At 39.8% G+C, this 22500-nt stretch overlaps 1 protein-coding gene across 3 annotated transcripts in view; it reads left to right on the forward strand.

Moving 5' to 3' along the window:
- LOC135198639 (uncharacterized) overlaps positions 1-11788 on the forward strand; it is a 314250-nt gene extending 302462 nt beyond the window's left edge. For all 3 annotated transcript variants that reach the window (XM_064226412.1, XM_064226411.1, XM_064226413.1), the window contains one exon: positions 6862-11788. In XM_064226412.1, coding sequence (XP_064082482.1) covers positions 6862-6974 — 113 coding nt within the window. In that variant the 3' untranslated portion in view covers positions 6975-11788. The remainder of the gene's footprint in view (positions 1-6861) is intronic.
- The last annotated feature ends 10712 nt before the right edge of the window (positions 11789-22500 follow it).

Here is a 22500-nt window from a genome sequence, read left to right on the forward strand (position 1 = left end):
AGGAAGAAATGGACAAGAAGAAAATAAGGAAATATGGAGATGCTACATCAGAAGAAACAACCGACGGAGAGAGGATATAGAAGAAGATTGGTCAACATCTGGAATGAGAGGAATACACCCCCCAAACAGAGCAGAGGCTGGCAGACCAAGTAAGGAACATAAAGAAAAAGAACTGGCTCTCTCCCCAACAGAAAGAGAAGAACTGGAAAGGGAAATGTCACACGACAACGAATTACACGAAGACGAAGACGAACTGAGAGACGATGCCACAGAAGACGACAGGGAGGATGAGGTATCAAACAACGACACACGAAGAAACACCGACGAAGTAACAGAGAGGACGGAATGGGTAGAAAAGATTAGACAATGGATGGAGCCAGATACAGAGAGACAAAGATCCCCTCCATGAAAGTACCGACACACCAAGAAATTACGGGAGAAAACAAGAAAACAGTGAGGTCAAATGAAATAATGGGCATAATACACACCACCAGTATCACAGAAACAAATAACTTGACATATGCAGGAGCAAGATTAGTAGCAGAACTGATGGGAATCCGAACACCAACACCACCAGCACAACAAACCCAACAGAAACCAAAACAGCAACCTCCTTGGAAAAGGCGCCTGGAAAAGCAAATCATGGTGATGAGATATGACTTGAGTAAACTGAAAGATGATGGCAGAAAAAAGGCTAAGAAGCAAGAAAACAAGGGAGGAACTCAACGAGAAATACAAAGTACAAGAGAGGGGACTAAACAACACAATAGAAGACGTAAAAACAGAGGCTTAACGGCCAAAGCACATAAGATCCAACGGTACATGAACAGGAATAAGGGATACCAACAGAACAAACTATTCGGAACCAACCAGAAAAGACTATACAGCCAACTAAGAGGGGAAGACAACCACCCAGAAATTCCTGAAGCCGAACCAAGTAAGAGACTCTGGGAAAACATATGGAGCAATCCGGTATCACACAACAAACATGCAACATGGCTCCAGGAAGTCAAGGAAGAAGAAACAGGAGAGAACCAAAACAAAGATTCACAGACATCACGACAGACACAGTCAGACACCAACTAAAGAAAATGCCAAACTGGAAAGCCCGCCCCAGTCCCGATGAAGTCCATGGATACTGGCTCAAAAAACTTCAAGGCCCTACACCCACGAATAGCAGAACAACTCCAGCATTGTATCTCAAATCACCAAGCACCCAAATGGATGACCACAGGAAGAACATCCTTAGTACAAAAAGACAAGAGTAAGGGAAATATAGCCAGTAACTACAGGCCTATCACCTGCCTACCAATAATGTGGAAGTTACTAACAGGTATCATCAGTGAAAGGCTATACAACTACCTAGAGGAGACAAACACCATCCCCCACCCTAACAGACGAAAGGCTGCAGAAGGAAGTGTAGGGGCACAAAAGACCAGCTCTCATAGACAAAATGGTAATGAAGACAGTGGAGAAGGAAAAACCAACCTAAGCATGGCATGGATAGACTATAAGAAAGCCTTCGACATGATACCACCACACATGGCTAATAGAATGCCTGAAAATATATGGGGCAGAGGAAAATACCATCACTTCCTCAAAAATACGAATGCGCAATTGGAATACACTACTTACAAGCTCTGGAATAAGACTAGCAGAGGTTAATATCAGGAGAGGGATCTTTCCAGGGCGACTGATCCCCTCCCCACTACTCTTCGTAGTAGCCATGATTCCCTTGACAAAAGTACTACAGAAGATGGATGCCGGTACCAACTCAAGAAAAGAGGCAACAGAATCACCATCTGATGTTCATGGACGACATCAAGCTGTATGGTAAGAGCATCAAGGAAATAGATACCCTAATCCAGACTGTAAGGATTGTATCTGGGGACATCAGGATGGAGTTTGGAATAGAAAAAATGCGCCTTAGTCAACATACAAAAAGGCAAAGTAAACGAGAACTGAGGGATAAAAGCTACCAGATGGAGCAACATTTCAAAACACATAGATGAGACAGGATACATACCTGGGAATAATGGAAGGAGGAGATATAAACACCAGAGATGAAGGACACGATCAGGAAAGAATAATGCAAGAGACTCAAGGCGATACTCAAGTCAAAACTCAACGCCGGAAATATTGATAAAAAGCCATAAACACATGGCAGTGCCAGTAATCAGATACAGCGCAGGAATAGTGGAATGGACGAAGGCCGAACTCCGCAGCATAGATCAGAAAACCAGGAAACATATGACAATACACAAAGCACTACACCCAAGAGCAAATACGGACAGACATACATAACACGAAAGGAGGAGGGAGAGGACTACTCAGTATAGAGGACTGCGTCAACATCGAAAACAGAGCACTGGGCCAATACCTGAAAACCAGTGAAGACGAGTGGCTAAAGAGTGCATGGGAAGAAGGACTAATAAAAGCAGACGAAGACCCAGAAATATACAGAGGACAGGAGAAAGACAGAAAGAACAGAAGACTGGCACAACAAACCAATGCACGGACAATACATGAGACAGACTAAAGAACTAGCCAGCGATGACAATTGGCAATGGCTACAGAGGGGTGAGAGCTAAAGAAGGCCGGAAACTGAAGGAATTGATAACAGCGGCACAAGATCAGCCCTAAGAACCAGATATGTTCAAAGTACGATAGACGGAAATAACATCTCTCCCATATGTAGAAGTGCAATACGAAAAGTGAAACCTAAAACCACATAGCAAGTGAATGCCCGGCACTTGCGCAGAACCAGTACAAAAAGAGGCATGATTCAGTAGCAAAAGCCCTCCACTGGAGCCTGTGCGAGAAACATCAGCTACCTGCAGTAATAAAGTGGTACGAGCACCAACCTGAAGGAGTGATAGAAAAACGATCACGCAAAGATCCTCTGGGACTATGGTATCAGAACGGATAGGGTGATACGTGCAAAACAGACCAGACGTGACGTTGATTGACAAGGTCAAGAAGAAAGTATCACTCATTGATGTCGCAATACCATGGGACACCAGAGTTGAAGAGAAAGAGAGGGAAAAATTGGATAAGTATCAAGATCTGAAAATAGAAATAAGAAGGATATGGGATATGCCAGTGGAAATCGTACCCATAATCATAGGAGCACTAGGCACGATCCCAAGATCCCTGAAAAGGAATCTAGAAAAACCTAGAGGCTGAAGTAGCTCCGGGCCTCATGCAGAAGAAGTGTGATCCTAGAAACGGCACACATAGTAAGAAGAGTGATGGACTCCTAAGGAGGCAGGATGCAACCGGAACCCCACACTATAAATACACCAAGTCGAATTGGAGGACTGTGATAGGAGCAAAAACAAAAAAAAAAAAAAAAAAAAAAACAAAAAAAAAAAAAAAAAAAAAAAAAAAAAAAAAAAAAAAAAAATAATAATAATAATAATAATACTGGCTCAAAAACTTCTTCAAGGCCCTACACCCACGAAGGTAGCAGAACAACTCCAGCATTGTATACTCAAATCACCATGCACACAAATGGATGACCACCAGGAAGAACATCCTTAGTACAAAAAGACAAGAGTAAGGGAAATATAGCCAGTAACTACAGGCCTATCACCTGCCTACCAATAATGTGGAAGTTACTAACCAGGTATCATCAGTGAAAGGCTATACAATTACCTAGAGGAGACAACACCATCCACCCCCACCAACAGAAAGGCTGCAGAAGGAAGTGTAGGGGCACAAAAACAGACCAGCTCCTGATAGACAAAATGGTAATGAAGAACAGTAGGAGAAGGAAAAACCAACTAAGCATGGCATGGATAGACTATAAGAAAGCCTTCGACATGATACCACACACATGGCTAATAGAATGCCTGAAAATATATGGGGCAGAGGAAAAACACCATCAGCTTCCTCAAAAATACAATGCGCAACCTGGAATACAATACTTACAAGCTCTGGAATAAGACTAGCAGAGGTTAATATCAGGAGAGGGATCTTCCAGGGCGACTCACTGTCCCCACTACTCTTCGTAGTAGCCATGATTCCCATGACAAAGTACTACAGAAGATGATGCTGGGTACCAACTCAAGAAAAGAGGCAACAGAATTAACCATCTGATGTTCATGGACGACATCAAGCTGTATGGTAAGAGCATCAAGGAAATAGATACCCTAAATCCAGACTGTAAGGATTGTATCTGGGGACATCAGGATGGAGTTTGGAATAGAAAAATGCGCCTTAGTCAACATACGAAAAGGCAAAGTAACGAGAACTGAAGGGATAAAGCTACCAGAGGGTAGGGAGCAAACATCAAACACATAGATGAGACAGGATACAAATACCTGGGAATAATGGAAGGAGGGGATATAAAACACCAAGAGATGAAGGACACGATCAGGAAAGAATAATATGCAGAGACTCAAGGCGATACTCAAGTCAAAACTCAACGCCGGAATATGATAAAAGCCATAAAACACATGGGCAGTGCCAGTAATCAGATACAGCGCAGGAATAGTGGAATGGACGAAGGCCGAACTCCGCAGCATAGATCAGAAAACCAGGAAACATATGACAATAACACAAAGCACTACACCCAAGAGCAAATACGGACAGACTATACATAACACGAAAGGAAGGAGGGAGAGGACTACTCAGTATAGAGGACTGCGTCAACATCGTAAAAACAGAGCACTGGGGCAATACCTGAAAACCAGTGAAGACGAGTGGTTAAAGAGTGCATGGGAAGAAGGACTAATAAAAGTAGACGAAGAACCCAGACAAATATACAGAGACGGAGAGGATGACAAACATAACAGAGGACTGGCACAACAAACCAATGCACGGACAATACATGACCAGACCACAGCATATACGTATACTCATCCCCGCCCAGCAAGTCGAAAACAATATAATGGAGAGAAACCGCGAATAGTAGGTATTTAGCAAAGTGACCAAATTCTAAAAAAAAAAAAAAATAGAAAAAATAAAATAAAATAAAAAACTGTGGGATAACACAAGCAAATAGAAGATTAGTACCTGACCTCCTCGCATTATAATCCTATGAAGGAGAGCTGTGCTGTCTCACTTGACAGGGGAGGGGGAGGAAGTTGGAAAAGGAAGTCCTTGCAAAGGATTCTGTCCGTAGTTGTGTACGTGAAATAATCAGCCGCAAGACTATCTGTACTAACAGACATTACCTGCTCTAGTTAAATGTAATATTTTGTTGCTCTCTCTCTCTCTCTCTCTCTCTCTCTCTCTCTCTCTCTCTCTCTCTCTCTCTCGGTTTAAAAGAAAGCTAGACAAAATCATGAGGACACTGTGAATGAACAGTAAAATCTGCTCCTAGAGATAAGTGAGCACACGATGTCTCCTCTTAGTCATTGAGACATCCTAATCCTCGTAACATTCTCTCTCTCTCTCTCTCTCTCTCTCTCTCTCTCTCTCTCTCTCTCTCTCTCTGGAACTTCCCAGAGACAATGGGAACGGACAATCTGTCACGCGGAGACCCAACAACCTGACAGTTATTGAGGAAACCAATAGAAGGATGAAAAAAATCAATGATAAATAAAAGAATCGAAATAGAAAAAATAAATAAAACTGGTGGTTGGGGGGTTGAAAGGAGGGATACAATATATATATATATATATATATATATATATAGTATATATATATATATATATATATATATATATATATATATATATATATATATATATATAAATCTCGACATTAAACATATATCCAACACTGTCTCTATCATTCCATGCAAACGGTGATCACTTCAGCCCACAAGAAATCAACAGCAAAAATATCCAGTAAGGTATTTTAATATCTTGCAACCAAAGTTTGCGCATTAAATAGGGTCACAAATACTCCCTCTGGAGTTGGCCACGGGACCTCGGCACTTTCGGAGAATGACCTAGATTTACCTGGAATGATTTCCCTTAAAAAAAAAAAAGAAAAAAAAATCGTTTATGATTCGTGATGGCTGATTCTTGTGTCACTTCATCATAATTTTTTTTCTCGTTCAGAATGTGTCTGTCTCAGATATAATTGACTGCCTTTGGGCCGGGATTATGCACGCGCGTGGGATTGTGTGCGCGCGTGTGTGTGTGTGTGTGTGTGTGTGTGTGTGTGTGTGTGTGTGTGTGTATGTGTTTGACCTTCTAGAAAAATTATAGAAACAGTCACTGCTCCATTCGTTTGGTAATTCACAGATGAGCCCATGTTTGTATGTATGTATTTATGCATGTATGTACGTATATATGTATATCTATGTATGTAGTATGTATAACATAAGGAGTATTAGCTCAAAAGCCTTCACTCGACACCATTCTGACAAAGAGGAAAAAATATATTTATTCAAAGAAATTACCATTTTCCAAAACTCTTTCAGATATAAACCATCATTTTCTCATAACACCCACAATTTCTTCAAATAAATATCAAACTTTTTTGCAGATATAAGCCTTGCTTTTTCCCAGAAAGAAACCAATCAGATAAAATCAATATTTTTCCAGATAAAACCAACCGTTTTTCCAGATAAGAATTATAATTTTTCCAGACGAAAGGCAGAATTTTTCAGATAAAAACCTAAATTTTTCCACACAAAACCCACCATCCAGCATTTTCAAGATAAAAATTACCATTTTTTCCGGATAAAACCCACCATTTTTCATAAAACCCACCATCCAGCATTTTTCCAGACAAAAACCAGCATTTTTCAGATAAAAACCCACCATTTTTCACAAAACCCACCATCCAGCATTGTTCTATTTAAAACCAACCTTTTTTTATATAGATAAAACCCACCATTTTTTCAGACAAAAACCAAGCATGTCTTCAATTTTCATCTCGGTTTTCTCTCCCTCTCTGCAGGCGCGGGTGGAGCCCTCGACCACAGAAGAAGACAGGAGAGCCTGTTGCTGTGTGCCTGGACCAAGCTACTTCCGCCGCTCCTTCTGCTGGTGCCGTTGTTGCTACGGCTCTAGACAGAGCAACAACAACAACAACAAACAAACAACTTGTCGCAGCATCCCCTTAGCTGATGCGACCTTTTCTCTTATTGTCATCACCATGGTTCTTCTTAGAGTGCCTCTAGCGATCGTCAGGTCCTGTTAATTATATTATCGTCACGATCCCTCCTTCTTCCCTGTACAGTTGTGTGACCTCTGGAGCCCTCAGAGCTTATTTCCAGTCTCCCAGAAGAAGAAGAAGAAGAAGGATTCAGCAGCCTCCTGTGGATCTTTTGGAAAATATGCAAGCACGAAAATCCCTCTACAGATCGAAGAAGAAGAAGAAGACAAAGAAGACTGCTTTGTTTACAAACACGAAAATCTCTCACCAGATCATTCAAAGATCTATCTCGAGAAGGAATCATAATGGGTCACATCGAGACCCGTGTGGAGGATGAAAAGGACGAACGCCTTTGTCACGTGACCCTGTGTTTACTTTGCAGCTATGGATGGGCAGTGAATAAAAACAAAATATCTCGTGTATTTGGGTTGATACCAATTGCTTTACTGACCAATTGTTATTCTACCTGTAGGTAGATTCAATTACAGGTAGATTGATGAGCTTAGAAACGAGATTAACACTCGAAAAAAAGATGTGCAAGACAAGACAAGACGTAGGAAATGACGATTTTAAAATGTGCAAAGTTCCCCTCAGATATGGCATTCGTATGCTGAGAAAAACATGTAACATATAATGTGTATTCTAGCCTTCATTTGAAACCTTCGAATGGTGCTAAAGTTACTCTCCTTCTCTGAATGTGGGCCTTTAAAAGCCACATACACTTGTATGTCTATAAGTACATATATACACGTACCTGTAGAGCCATGTACACGAACAAGTACGTATGCACATGTGCTTTACGTAACGATTTCGTGATTCATGAGTGAGTACGATATGCAAATCAGTACTACATTTTAACTTTTGGCCGTCTAAACTTTTGTAGATAAGAGACGACCCCTGCCTGCCCCCCGTCTCTCTCTCTCTCTCTCTCTCTCTCTCTCTCTCTCTCTCTCTCTCTCTCTCTGTCACACATTTTTGGTTTCTAGCACTAGAACACGATGCCTTGTAGTATATTTTAAAAATAACTGGAATTCATTGAACCGTCCAGCCGAGTTCCACCCAGAGTAAGCCGTGACGTCACGACGTGGATACTAAACCGGCTCCAATATCGCGATCATGGAAGAAGAGGCAAACTTTTCCAGTTGATTTAAAATGTCTTCTGCTCTCGGGAAGGTTTTCATACAAGTTAAAATTTCGGCAGAAAGCGAGACACTTAGATACTCTTTTCAAGGAGCCATTATTATCAACCATCATCGGCGGCAAAGTTGACGTTTAAAGACTTTTTTTACGTTTGTTTTCTGGTCAATATTGGGTTACGTGGTAAACATATTCGGTGGCGAAAACGTTCCCTTCGACAGTCTGTGGATTCTAGTTGATGCCAAATTACGTCATCCGCTCGCGCCGTTCATAGGCCTATGCTCTTCAAGCAAATGTGACTTAGGTCAGTAGGCCTATGCTTTTCAAGCATATGTGACTTATTCAGTAGGCCTATGCTCTTGAAACAAATGTAACTTCTGATGATAGGTCTAAGTTCTCCAAGCAACTGTAACTTACGTTAACAGACCTATGTTCTTCAAGCAAATGTAACTTACGTTAATAGGCCTATGCTCTTCAAGCAACTGTAACTTACAATAATAGGCCTATGGTCTTCAGGCGAATGTAACTTACGTTAATAGGCCTCTTCTCTTCAATGCAATATAACTTACGTCAGTAGGCCTATGCTCTTCAGGCGAACGTAACTTCTGTTAATAAGCCTATGCACTTCAAGCATATGTAACTTACGTCAGTAGGCCTATGCTCTTAATGCGAACGTAACTTCTGTTAATAGGCCTATGGTCTTCAGACGAATGGAGGACCTACTAAGGGTCCTGGATGAACGTAACTTTATTGAGACCAGTTTTTTTATTTACTTATTTTAGGTGGGTCTTAGCAAAGACTTGATTATCATATCCTTTGCGACGCCAGTTGAATAAATATTGAAGCAGTCAGTCCTCCAGGTAAATTCATTGTAATCAGTCGGCCCTCCTGTGGTAATAGCCTACATATCATAATGAAATGTGTCGAAAAAATAATGAGAGATAGAATCCCCCTGTACAATGTCAATACTAACTTCGCCCGGAGCGCTCTCTTCTTCTTCTTCTTTTCTTCTTCTTCTTCTTCTTCTTCTTCCTCCTCCTCCTCCTCTTAATCTTCTTCTTGGTGTTATCAAAAGGATTTTGAGTCGAGAAAAGGCAACTCTATCTGCAGAACTTTCATAGCCCATACAGAGATGGGTAAAGGCGCTGAGGATGCCCTTAGAAAAGAGAAAACATGCTCTCTCTCTCTAGTATTTTTAGAGAGATATCAATCACAGAAAACAGCTCTGGATATTTGTTGCAATTTGAGTACTGATCAGAAGATGTGGTTTTTTTTAGTTGTTTTCGATATTTGTCAAGGAATAATGGTAGGTGATATTACATTCTATGAATTTATGTATTATTGACGGTGATTCGTTTCAGTTCTTCAGAGGAAAATTCGTAAAACAATTTACTTCGACCAACTTTTCTTCGAAAGGGGCTTGCGGGCGAATCGTGATTACTTACTTACGGGATCATTTCCAATTATGTCAGATTCCGAATGTAAGAAGTGTCCTTCTACAGTTTTCCGTAGTTTGGTAGAAGCAGTGGGCTTCTCCAGCTAATTAACCTGACGTTCTGGAACATACATAACAGAATATGACAAGGAAAATATGAAAACATGACCGGAAAAATATATGAATATGACAAGAAAAATGTACCAATCGTCAGAAACACTCTCCTCACAGTGGACATTCTTGAGAATTGTGAAAGTTTTTTTTTATTTATCATGGTTAAGAGACGTGGTATATTTCCCCGTATGTGGATATTTTTTTCTTGTTTTCACCATAGTGCTATCATCATTGTAAATACATTATACATCTTCAGAGATATATATTCTATAATGAGAGTTCTTCGAGGATGCGCCCTTCCAAACGATGGCGTCGAACTGAAACGAAGTTTGATATCCCATCACGTTTTGGCATCTGAGGTCAATTTGGAATCAAACAGCGAAGTTTGGTTTCGAGATGCCAAAAAAGACCGAGCGAGGAATCCTGTTCAAGTGAGACCACCTATCAATACGCCATTACCATCGCTCTCCCAAATCACGAGGAGTGCCCAACAGGATAGTCCAAGGAATACCCGCCAATACCCACCAAAGGACTCGTTCGTCATCGCTGTCAGCAGCAGCAGAAGCATCAGCCATTATGAGACGTTGGAAAGGGCGCATCCTTCCTAGGACGAGTTGCATGTAGGCTTAAAAAACTACTTTCGTATTTAGGAAACTTTCGGGTCCAATTGTCGGAGGGAGGGAGGGAGGGAGGGAGTGAGACCACCGTCTCTTTTTCGAGCATAAACTTTGTTGAATTCACTCAAGTGCTTGTTGTTATAACTCAAAGTCTTCTCCAGGCCGTAGTCTAGTCAGGTTTCCATAGTTTCGGCTACCAGAGATGTCCGTTTTCCACTCTTTTTTTAAATGTCTGAGTCTCGTTCGTTCTGTCTATTTTGTTAGATATGTCTGCTTTCAATTTTTGCTCCCTTAAGTTCAGCCATATTTCTCCTTAAGTTTATGCCTTAGTTCTATAATTTTTTAAATTTGGTTCAGTCATTTTCCTGTCTATATTTATGTCTTAGTCTAGTGCGTTTTATGTCTATTTTTCCCTTCCGTTTAGTCATTTTTCTACGTTCATGTCTCAAGTTCCAAGCTTTTCTCATTCTTATGCTTAAAAAAGGGGTGTGGTTTTTGTACCTAATTTCTAACCAACACTTCCGTTTTTTTTCTGTGTACACGAGAGAAAAAAAAACAAAAAAACACTTCATTTCCTTAAAATTTCTAAAGGAAAGAACATCTTGTTATTAAGTGAATTAAATTTATGTGTTTTTAAGACAAAAATGAATTTGGTTCTTAAAAAAAAAGTCATTAAATTGTGTGGTCATAAAAACCCCGTTTTATAAAGTGCCAGAAGAAACTCGTATAAAGAGAGAGAGAGAGAGAGAGAGAGAGAGAGAGAGAGAGAGAGAGAGAGAGAGAGAGAGTGTATAGTGCCTACCTATCCGGTCTTCCAAATACACTTTTTAAACTGACTGACGGTAAACCGCGATTGGAACTGCCCGGATTACGGCTAGCTATAGTAGATTCACATCAACCGTGCATCTGATGTCTATTCCTATTCCTTACGATGCTCCTGATTGGCTGTTGATAAGCCAATCACAGGGCTAGAAATTATCAGTCTCTCGCGAGAGTTCACACTGGCAGGATGCATGTTCCACTTCTCATGAGAGATACGTCTTTCAGAAGTATCCCTTAAGATAGGTGGAACATACATCCTGCCTATGTGAACTCTCTCGAGAGACTGAGAGTTTCCAGCCCTGTGATTGGCTTATCAACAGCCAATCAGGAGCGTCGTAAGGGACGGACATAGACATCAGATGCACGGTTGATGTGAATCTACTATAGCTAGCTAATCAGACCAAATCTTTACCCGCCAGAAAACGATCGAAAATCAATCTGTCAAACAATGGGACTTTTTGGAGATCCTTAATACCAATTATTCTCGTTTCCCTAGACTAAGAGTTGAAGTAAAAAGTGTTGAATGACTTCGAATAGTTGAACAGGAAAGCACAGTTGAATTTTTTGACAATCTACGTGATTTAAGAATGTGATTGTTTGTATGTATATAATATATATATATATATTATATATATATAATATATATATATATATATATCTGGTAATGTGTGTGTGTGTTGTGTGTGTGTGTGTATATATATATATATTCTTATAATTACTGTTGACATATACCCTAATCCCTTTTTAGATAGCAACGTCTAAACTCAGTCTTAAAATCAATTTTACGGATAATAATGACAATTACTATAAGGGTTATTCAGCCCATATTGGAACAAATGATAGAGATGACATGAAGATGACAAACTTAATTGCCCTCTTCGCTCTTCTCTCTCCTCTCTCTCTCGTCTCTCTTCCTTTTCCCCCTTCTTTCCTTTCTCCCCTTCTCCCCTCTCTCCTCTCTCTCAAGGAATTAATTGATTCTGCGTGTCTAAAATTGACAGTTTAGGATAAATCGTAATTTCTCTCTCTCTCTCTCTCTCTCTCTCTCTCTCTCTCTCTCTCTCTCTCTCTCTCTCTCTAGAGGAATTTTACACCGTTAGTGTTCGTCTAAATTTACAGCATAAGCTAAATCGTAAATTTTTATCTCTCTCTCTCTCTCGTGAATCATTTTCTGATCGTAACAATAACCAATAAATTGCCAGTGCCGTCGGCCTTCGTACAAAAAAAGAAAAGATATCCTACTAATTGCAACTGGGAATTCAGTCGGTCATTTTTTATTTATATATTTATTATTTTCAAAATCTGTCTTTCAGTGGTCTCGGTATAATGCTGTACAAGCCGCGTCCCATGAAACTCTTAGCCGGCCGTGATGGCCTGTGCTGTTGCGTTGGCAGACGCACGATCACCGCTAACTTTAACCGTAGATAAAAATTAATACTACTTGGTAGCGGTAAAGTCTATGTTTCGACATTTTCACGATTTGAGCTGGAACATTTCTCTAGTCCTGTAGTACTATCAACAAACCGACGAACATTTCTCTAGAACTATCAACAAACCGACGATCACGTCTCTAGTACTATCAACAAACCAATGAACATTTCTATAATACTATAGTACTATCAACAAACCGACGAACATTTCTATAATACTATAGTACTATCAACAAACCGAAGAACATTTATCTAGTACTATAGTACTATTAACATACCAACTATCATTTCTATAGTACTAGAGTACATTCAAGAAACCCACTAACATTCTGTAGTACTATCAACAGTGACGAACATTTCAATAGAACTATAGTACTATCAACAAGCCGACGATCTATTGGACTAGAAAGGAGTGAAAAGTCTATTCTGAGCTAGAGAGAGAGAGAGCACAAGACATGCCTCCCCCTTGATGGGGTCGTTCTTTGAGACTATGAATGGAAAGGGGAGGAGGAGGAGAAACACCCTATTTTCGGGAAGACCTGGATGTGACACCTCTAAAAATTCAACACAGCAAGATTTAACGTCTCGGAAAATTACTGAAGGGAAAAGGGGGGAAGACGTTTAGTCATATATATGCACGGGTCATTCTTGAGACGAAAAGTTTGGAAACGAACGGTGCCGTCAAAACAAAGGGTCTCGGAGGTGCGTGCGCGCGCGTGTGTGTGTGTGTGTGTGTGTATCTCTCTCTCTCTCTCTCTCTCTCTCTCTCTCTCTTTCAGTCTAATGACAGAATGATATTCCATTTTTTATTGGCGAGAGTAAATTAAAAAAAAAAAAAAAAAAAAAAAACTATCACGCGTGATTCTGTCTCATTTCTGTCACTTATATGGACCGTTCAGTGTACCACAAGTATCAAATTGACTTATGGCAGTTCTCTCAAATCTATTTATCTATTTATTTATTTTTACATTTTTGTTCCTTCATATCTTCCTAACTTTTTTCGCTCTCTCCTTTGATGTAGCCGCATTTGACAGCTGTTTTTCTAAGAATGTATATGAGGTCTTAACACAGTTTTTACGTAGAACAAAAAAAATAAATAAAAAGATGTTTTATCTTGTACATTATTATAGGTAGCGTGGAGTATGAGAATAAAGCAAATTACCAATAATGAATACAAAGTGTATTTTTCTTAAGTTATGGGTTGGTTTTGCCTTTATCTTAAGATGATTAGTACATGTAGTCTGTTTCATATTAAATAAAGTTCTAATAATACTCCGGTGTCTGCTTTCACTTTTCTTTATCCTGTTGGTATTGGCCTCTGTGACCACGCAGATTGGTGTGATACTGTCCTGACTGGTGACTCGCATGTTATTGTAGATAGAATAACCTAAGTACCGACAGAGATCTTTTCACTAGGTTGCTCAATTTCTTAAAGAGAAGTTGAAGTCAATGTGTTTTGCTTTGCATGAGGTATAGATTTAGGGGACTTGACGTGGTGCTACCTCAGTTTTGATCAAGTTGATGAGACTCGTAATAGCCCCAGACTGGGACTCCCAGTGTGTGTGTGTGTGTGTGTGTGTGTGGTATTCCAGAAGTACTATACAACAGTTTGTGTATGAACCCAACATTACAATAACTGTTTTGTACAATAACTGTTTTGGGATAGGTCCCAAGGACATGACATGACAGGAAACAAAAGTGCAACGTCAACCTCAGTGGACAATGAGACTAGTTCGACAGTTATACGCTGAGGGGTTCCTGCTGACAAGTGACAGCTTTTAACAGTCATGAAATAGACAGGAGACGAGAAACTGGAATTATGACTGTTCCCCTGACAAGTCGCCTATACTCTTGAGAGTGAGAGAGAGCGCTGTGTAACAGAAGAGAACGATTGTATACAAGTGTTTTATTGAGGTGAATAATCAAGTGTGTTGGAATTCTGACTGATATCCAGAGTATTTTGTGAGCGAGGAAATTTCATTTTTGAAGGCTTGTGTAGTTCAAGAAGACTGATGAACTGAAATATATTTGACAAAGTAATTAGTTAAGTATATTTTACTTTTTCCAGACATTAATTGATGACTGTGACAGAAACACTGGGCTAAGACTAGGCTACGTACGAAACGTGAGAGATCAGAGTTGAGAATCTCTACACGAGGACCCAGGAAGTTTTTTTTTTTCTTTTTTTTTTTCTTTTTTTTTTTATTAGATTATTGGAGTTAACTGAAACAGATAGGTCTGGCCCCCAGCAGTGATGACAGACGGAACGTCACGAGATGAAAGGCAATCGGAAAGAGAAGGGAAAAACGAGGAAATAAGGAGAGTAATTATGAGAAAGAAGAAAGACGAGAGGGGAAACTATAGCTCTAAGACTTGAGGTAAGTAATGAGTGAATTTTCGCATTTCAGTTTTCTTATTTACACATTCGGCGTCCACTATTATCGTCTCATATTTCTGCACTTATTATCGTCTGTCATCGTCCCATATTCATGCCTCTACTGTCGTATATTATCGTTCGTTATCGTCTGTTAACGTCTTCGGCAACTATCGTCCGAATCTGCGTCAATAACCCCTGAATCGTCTATGATCCACGACCCTCATTCGCTCCCGTCCCAATTTGCTTACCACCCATTACCTCCCAATTACGCTTGACCATCGCCCCAATTAGCCCACACCTTATTGAGAGAGAGAAGGAGAGAGAAAGTCGAGGAAGAGGAAAGAAAGATTATTATAAAAAAAAAAGCCCAGCTTCCCACACCCGCGTTGTCGTCAAATGAGGAGAGAAAGAAAGCAGAGAGAGGAGACGTGAAAGCACAGAAGAAGAAGAAGAGACGTCCATTCCAGCACATCCTCTTGAAGGGCCCTTAATTGCTATCTGGATACTTCTTCTATTGACGTTGGAATGGCAGCAGAAGCAGAAGCAGGAGGCGGGAAAGCATCGTGTGCTGATAGATCGGGTATTGACGTGTGTGTGTGTTGTGTGCTGAACACACCTGAGCCTTGTTGTTGGTGGTGCAACAGAAACCAGTGTTGCTACGGTGCTCTCGGTAAATAAGATTGGCGTCTGGTTCTCATGTTGGAGTTTATTGGAGAGGTGTAATATCGTTTCGCTGGCTTGATTTTGTCGGCGAGACATGGTTTATTTGCCAGTTTAACGTTATTATATAATCGTCCTTAGCAAGAGAACTTTTTTTGCCCTTCTTGGCTCTCAGTAGGTCTAGCGGACACGTCATATTTCTCCACCCATTTCTGTTTATTTGCTTTTAGGAGTTTATTGGAGAGACGTAACATCGTTTCGGTGGTTTTTTTGTAGGCGAGACATGGTTTAGTTGCCAGTTTAACATTATTATAATCGTCGTTATTAAAACGACTTTATTTGTCCTTATTGGCTCTCAGTAGGTCTAGCGGATATGTCATATTTCGCTACCCAGTTCCGTTTGTTCGCGTTATGGTTAATTTACCAAAACACTTCGTGTTATATCGGTCTATATCGATATATTTCCCCCCAGATAGTTCTTAAAAATAGAATGAATAATGGATGGATTGATTGTATGGTTCTTCATCCAGCTTTCTGAACCATCTGGAATACTATTCACTGCAGACAAAGACGTGCAACCAAAATCATGTCCCAACTTTTGACCAACTGATCAAAGCCATCAATCAAACCGTCCTCAAACCAGGGCTACCTCCCCCTCCCTTCTCCCACCTCCCGCCTTTCCTTCGTTCTCCTCCTCCTCCTCCTCCTCTTCTTCTTCTTCTTCTTCTTCTTAGGAGAAGAAGGAGGAGGAAGAGCGAACCCAAAGCAGATGAAATTAGTCTATTGTGGGGGAGGACTGATGCTGTCCCTTGCATGGCTCTTGTCAGTCCATAATGATTTCGGCATTGTCGGTGGTAAGCGAGAAAATTATCTCTCTCTCTCTCTCTCTCTCTCCTCTCTCTCTCTCTCTCTCTGCTACTTCTGCTGTTGTTGTTGCTGTTCTCTGCCGTAACTTAGACATTATATTAAGAGTCCTGGCCCTTGAAAGTCCTTGAAGTACTGCCTTCAAGGAGTCCTGCAGTCCTTCCCCTTAGGGGCCGTTGAGTCCTGCCACCTGGGAGTCCTTGAGTCCTATCCCCTGGGAGTCCCTGAGTCCTGCCTTCAAGGAGTCCTTCAGACCTTCCCCCTTGGAGGCCTTGAGTCCTTCCTCTTGGAAGGCCTTGAGTCCTTTCCCCAAGGAGTCCATCCCCCTAGGAGTCCTTCAATCTTTCCCCCTGGGAGTCCTTCAGTCCTTCCCCTGGGAGTCCTTGAGTCCTGCCTCCTGGCAGTCCTTCAGTCTTTCCTCTTGGGAGTCCTTGAGTCCTGCCTTCAGGGAGTCCTTGAGTCCTTTCCTCAAGGAGGCCTCCAGTCCTTTCCCGTTGGGAGTCCTTGAGTCCTTCCCCTGGGAGTCCTTGAGTGCTGCCCCCTGAGAGTCCTTGAGTCCTTCCCCCTAGGAGGTCTTCAGTCCTTCCCCCAAGGAGTCCTACAGTCCATCCCCCTGGGAGTCCCTCAGACCTCCTACCTTCTAGACCCACCGTTCGAAGTTAGCTGGACGCCAGCCAAAGGCCGCTTCACCCAGCTGGCGATACTACCTAATCCCTTCCAAAGGCGGTACTATACGTAGTCTCCTGCTGGTGTAGACCGGCAGCCCGGACCATTGAGATACAACGATCGAGATACCGATTGTAACCACTACCGGTATTTAGGAGTAGACTTGTAAACTGTGAAACTGACCGTCTGCCGAAAATATATGGGTGGCTTACTTAACAATCACCACTAATTGCTTGTTAGAATTTGGGTCTAGATCCAATATATGAGATACCAGATGAAACTAATATATAATATATCTGCAGACTCTACTGATTATAGAATGACCAGTGACAGACATTTTGGAGGGTGGGTTCCCCCTGACAGACGCACTGAAAAGGGGGGGTTAATTGGATCTAGATCCAACTTAGGAGATACCGAGTAAAATTTACACTGCAATAGCACTGTACATCCTAGAATACTGTGGTGGTAATGACAGACGTTTTAGTGGGTGGTTACCCCCTGACAGACGCCCCACAACGAGTGGGGAGGGTGAGACAGGATCTGCATCCAACATTGGAGATACCAAGTAAAATTTGTACTACAATTGCAACTTGCACTGCACATCCTAGAATGCCTGTGATGGTAATGCCAGACATTTTAGTGGGGAGTTACCCCCTGAGAGACAACCCACAACGAGTGGGGGAAGGGGGAAAGGGAGGGGGAGACAGGATCTCCCTCCAACATCGGAGATACCAGGTAAAATTTTTACTACAATATCATTGCACTTCCTTGAGTACTGCAGTGGTAATGCCAGATATTTTAGTGGGTGGTTTCCCCCTGACAGACACCCCACAACGAGGGGGGAAAGGGGGGGGGGAACAGGAACTGCATCCAACATTGGTGATATCAAGTATAATTTGTACTACAATAGCACTGCATATCCTAGAGTACTGTGGTGGTAATGACAGACATTTTGTGGGTGGTTACCCTCTGGCAGACACCCCACAACGAGGGGGGGGGGAGACAGGAACTGCATCCAACATTGGAGATACCAAGTAAAATTTGTACTACAATAGCACTTCATATCCTAGAATGCTGTGATGGTAATGACAGACGTTTTAGTGGGTGGCTTCCCCCTGACAGACACACCCTAACAGGTGGGCAGGGGGAAGGGCAAGCCCTGATAATGAATGTCTAGATTAGTATAGTGGGCTACTATTGACCCGTATTATACATTATCGTGATATACTTAATAAATATTTTTATCCTTTCTATATCCTTTGTATTTATCTAACACCGTGTTTCCCAACCTTTGACACTTTGAGGAACCCTTGACAATTTTCTTCATCCCAAGGAACCCCAACACTCACTCACACACACACACACACACACACACACACACACACATATATATATATATATATATATAATATATATATATATGTATATATATATATATATATATATATATATATATATATATATATATATATATATATATATACGTGGAACCACGTGGCAATTACACAGTATATGTATTAGAGTCATCAATTGGTAAACTTTAAAGTCATTTTGAATATGCCAACTTACCCCTGTAGCCAACTAGCCCCGGGCTCCCCTACTATAATTAAGTCAGTTGTTTGCTTGACAAAACAATTATATGACTGAATTATTATGGGCCTACAGATGACTGTTATTTATAAGAAAACAAATAAATAATTTTGTGTTAGATCAGCCATTGTTTGCCGGGGTTCCTCGGAACCTTAGGGTTCCGTGAACGATCGCCAAGTGCTCCGTAAGAATTCATGTTTTATTTAATTATTTTTTATTTATAAGTATATATTTTTCGTTAAACATGGCGTGAGAAATCGTAGTCCTATAATTTATTTTTTCGTAACATATCGCGCGAGATTTTTTCCCTCGTTTTTACTAAAGGTAATTAATACAAATGCTTACATATAAATATATATATATATATATATATATATATATATATATATATATATATATATATATACATACACACACACACACACACACACACACACACACACACACATATATATATATATATATATATATATATATATATATATATGTATCGATAAAATAAATTATAGGACTACGATTTCTCACGCCATGTTTAAACGAAAAAATATATACTTATAAATAAAAAATAATTGAATAAAACATGAACTCTTACGAGCACCTGGCGATCGTTCACGGAACCCTAAGGTTCCGCGGAACCCGGTAAACAATGGCTGATCTAACACAAAAATTATTTATTTGTTTCTTATAAATAACAGTCATCTGTAGGCCCATAATAATTCAGTCATATTATTGTTTTGTCAAGCAAACAACTGACTTCAATTATAGTAGGGGAGCCCGGGGCTAGTTGGCTACAGGGGTAAGTTGGCATATTCAAAAGGACTTGAAAGTTTACCAATTGATGACTCTAATACATATACTGTGTAATTGCCACGTGGTTCCTCAATTACCAGCAAAATTCTATAGAGATAGAAGGTAAGAGCTCAAATTTATGAGACAATTTTCTATTTTGATGATAGTGAGTAAATATTTTAATCTTTCTGTTATTTGCTATAACATCTATACATTCATAAAGATTATTTTTCAATTATAGCATAGTTTTCCTTATGGTTTAAAGATACTATACCTTTAAAATGATTAATTCAAGGCTTCTTGGTGTGGACTGGTAAGCGTTTTTGTACCAAATGGTAGGGATGGGGCAAGTTAGCTCAAAATAAATGGGGCAAGTTGGTACACGTTATTTGATAACGATAGTAAGCCTATTTATTTATATAATTACGTTTTGTTTCTGGATTTTTGGAAGGATAATGAGATTAGTGTCCTATCATTTCCTCAACATTGTTCTCACAAGTTGCAGCCCCTGGATTTTAGTGTTTATAGACATCTGAAGAAATGTGTTAACAGGGCATGTGATTCGTGGATGACTGGTAATCCAGGATCAAGTATGCCCATCAGTGACATTCCTGGTAAGGTTTTCTCATCTTTACCTCTAGCTGTCACCTATTCTGATATTTTCTATTGGTTTAGGATTGATGGAATTTCAACTTTGAATTACAGACTATTTCAAGATTTTGATTTAACGGGTGGTTATGTAACAGATTGAGAGACACATGGGCTTCGGATCAGTCATTAGTTTGATACAGAGTTTAAGAACTGCTCCTGTTGATTCAGAAGAAAGCTCAGCTGAAGAGAGCCTGTGTTTAGTAAGCCAGGAGAAGTGTAGGTCCAGTGCAGGGCATGTAACATGTGGGAGCATGAAGACTATGACGAGGATTTATCTCACACCTGCCACAATTACAACTAGATGATGATCTGAATTAATACTAATGCCTTATATTTTGTATTTTGCAAATTCAGGAGTATTTTTTGCTATTTGATTTAAATGCAATGTAGTAATTTTATTTTAATCATCAATGTGCCAACTTACCCCATAATGTGTGCCAACTTACCCCGTGGGGCAAAAGTTGGCATGAAAAGTTATTTTTTTCTAAAGCTTACTGTTATCTTATGTTGAAAGCAAACAGCAATTATTTTGCTCTATGATAAAGACGAATGTTAATATTTTTCAATGGTGGTAAGAATTTTGCAAAAAGTTTTGTTTTATATTCGCAATAACCAAAACTGTAAAAAGTGTGCCAACTAGCCCCGGTCTCCCCTACTCGCTTTAGCTTTGTTTACGAGATGAAAATTAATGTAGCGGTGGTTGGAAGACTGGCTCTATAAAGTAGCATATAAGTTCTTATCATTATTAGAGTTATTGTTGTAAAATGTCTATGTACATAACATTTGTTAAATAGAGTAATACGCACCCATCAAATAGATAGTAATACATATGTAATATATACGCTATAGTCAGGGTACAGATCATAATAATTGTGCTACAGCCTACTCGGTTTGTTTTATCGAAGCAGGACTACCTTCTTTTGGTTTCAACTGACTTTCATGCTAATGAAATCATGGATACATTTTTGTATTATCAGTTTTATGAATGAATAGTATTGTTACTATAGTCGATTTTTTTTCGGCTGGTGTAAAATTCGTCAGATATAATACACTTGGCTGAGGAAGGGCACAGAGGATCTCTGTTTTTTAAATAATCTCTATACACACCAAGTTATTTCGAACATTTCCATTCTCTCAAGAAGATTATGAATAAATACAAGAGCAAACTAGACCAAAAAAAAATAATCACCTAGCATTAATGTAAAGAAAACAAGAGAAATTAAAATTAGTGCGATTGTCGATTTTTTCTATCGTTAATGTTTAAGAGTCAGTGTTTAGCGAATTGTTAGGGTTTAGTGAGTAAGCGTTTAGTGAATTTTTATGAGTAAGTGTTTGATGAATGTTAAGGGTTTAGTGACTGTTTAATGTGTCAGCATTCAGTGAATGTTTACTGAGTCTTTAGGGTTTAGTGAATGTTTTGTGAATGTTATTGAATGTTTATTGTGTAAGTATTCAGTGAATGTTTTGTCTTTAGGGTTTTAGTAAATTTTTGTAAATGGTAAGTGAACGTTTAGTGAATGTCTGGTGAATGGTAGTGTTTAGTGAATATTAGTGTGTAAGTATTCAGTGAGTGTTTAGGGTTTTAGTGAAAGTTTTGCGAATTTTAAGTGAGCGTTTAGTGAATGTCTCGTGAATGTTAGTGTCTAGCAAATGTTTAGTATGCAAGTGTTCATTATGTTTTTAATGAGTGGATGTTCATTCACTGTGTAGTATTTAATAAGTATTTAGGGTTTGGTAAACATTTAGTAATTAATGAGTGCTTAGGGTTTAGTGAATGTTTAGTGTTTAATTAATGTTAAGGATTAAGTGAGTGTTTAGTGAATGTTTACCGGGTGTTTGGGGTATAATGAGTATTTAGTAAATTTAGTGTTTTAAGTGTTTAGTGAGCATTTAATGCATAGTGAGTGCCTATACTCTGTTTTTTTCCATCTGTCCACCCGCCTGTGGTGTTTGCGTATGGTAACACTGCGTCCCTGGCTTAGAATAGTTACGCTATGTATAAGTTTTAGGTAAATAAAAGGATATCTGGGTGTACCTTTGCAGCTGAAAAGTGTTTTATAATTTACTGTATGCAAATTACACCGTTAATATTCGAAATAGGGTACTATTATAATTGTTGAATGTAAACTGAATGTAACTATCTAAAGCCCGGGACGCAGTGTTACCATACGCAAACACCACCGGCGGGTGGACGGATGGAAAAAAACCGAGTATAGTGAGTGTTGGGTATTCAGAGTGTTTCGTGTTATTGAGAGTATGTGTGAGTGTATGTTAAGTGTGTGTGTGTCT

The sequence above is a fragment of the Macrobrachium nipponense genome, chromosome 22, assembly GCF_015104395.2.
Source record: "Macrobrachium nipponense isolate FS-2020 chromosome 22, ASM1510439v2, whole genome shotgun sequence".
NCBI classification, from domain to species: Eukaryota; Metazoa; Arthropoda; class Malacostraca; order Decapoda; family Palaemonidae; genus Macrobrachium; species Macrobrachium nipponense.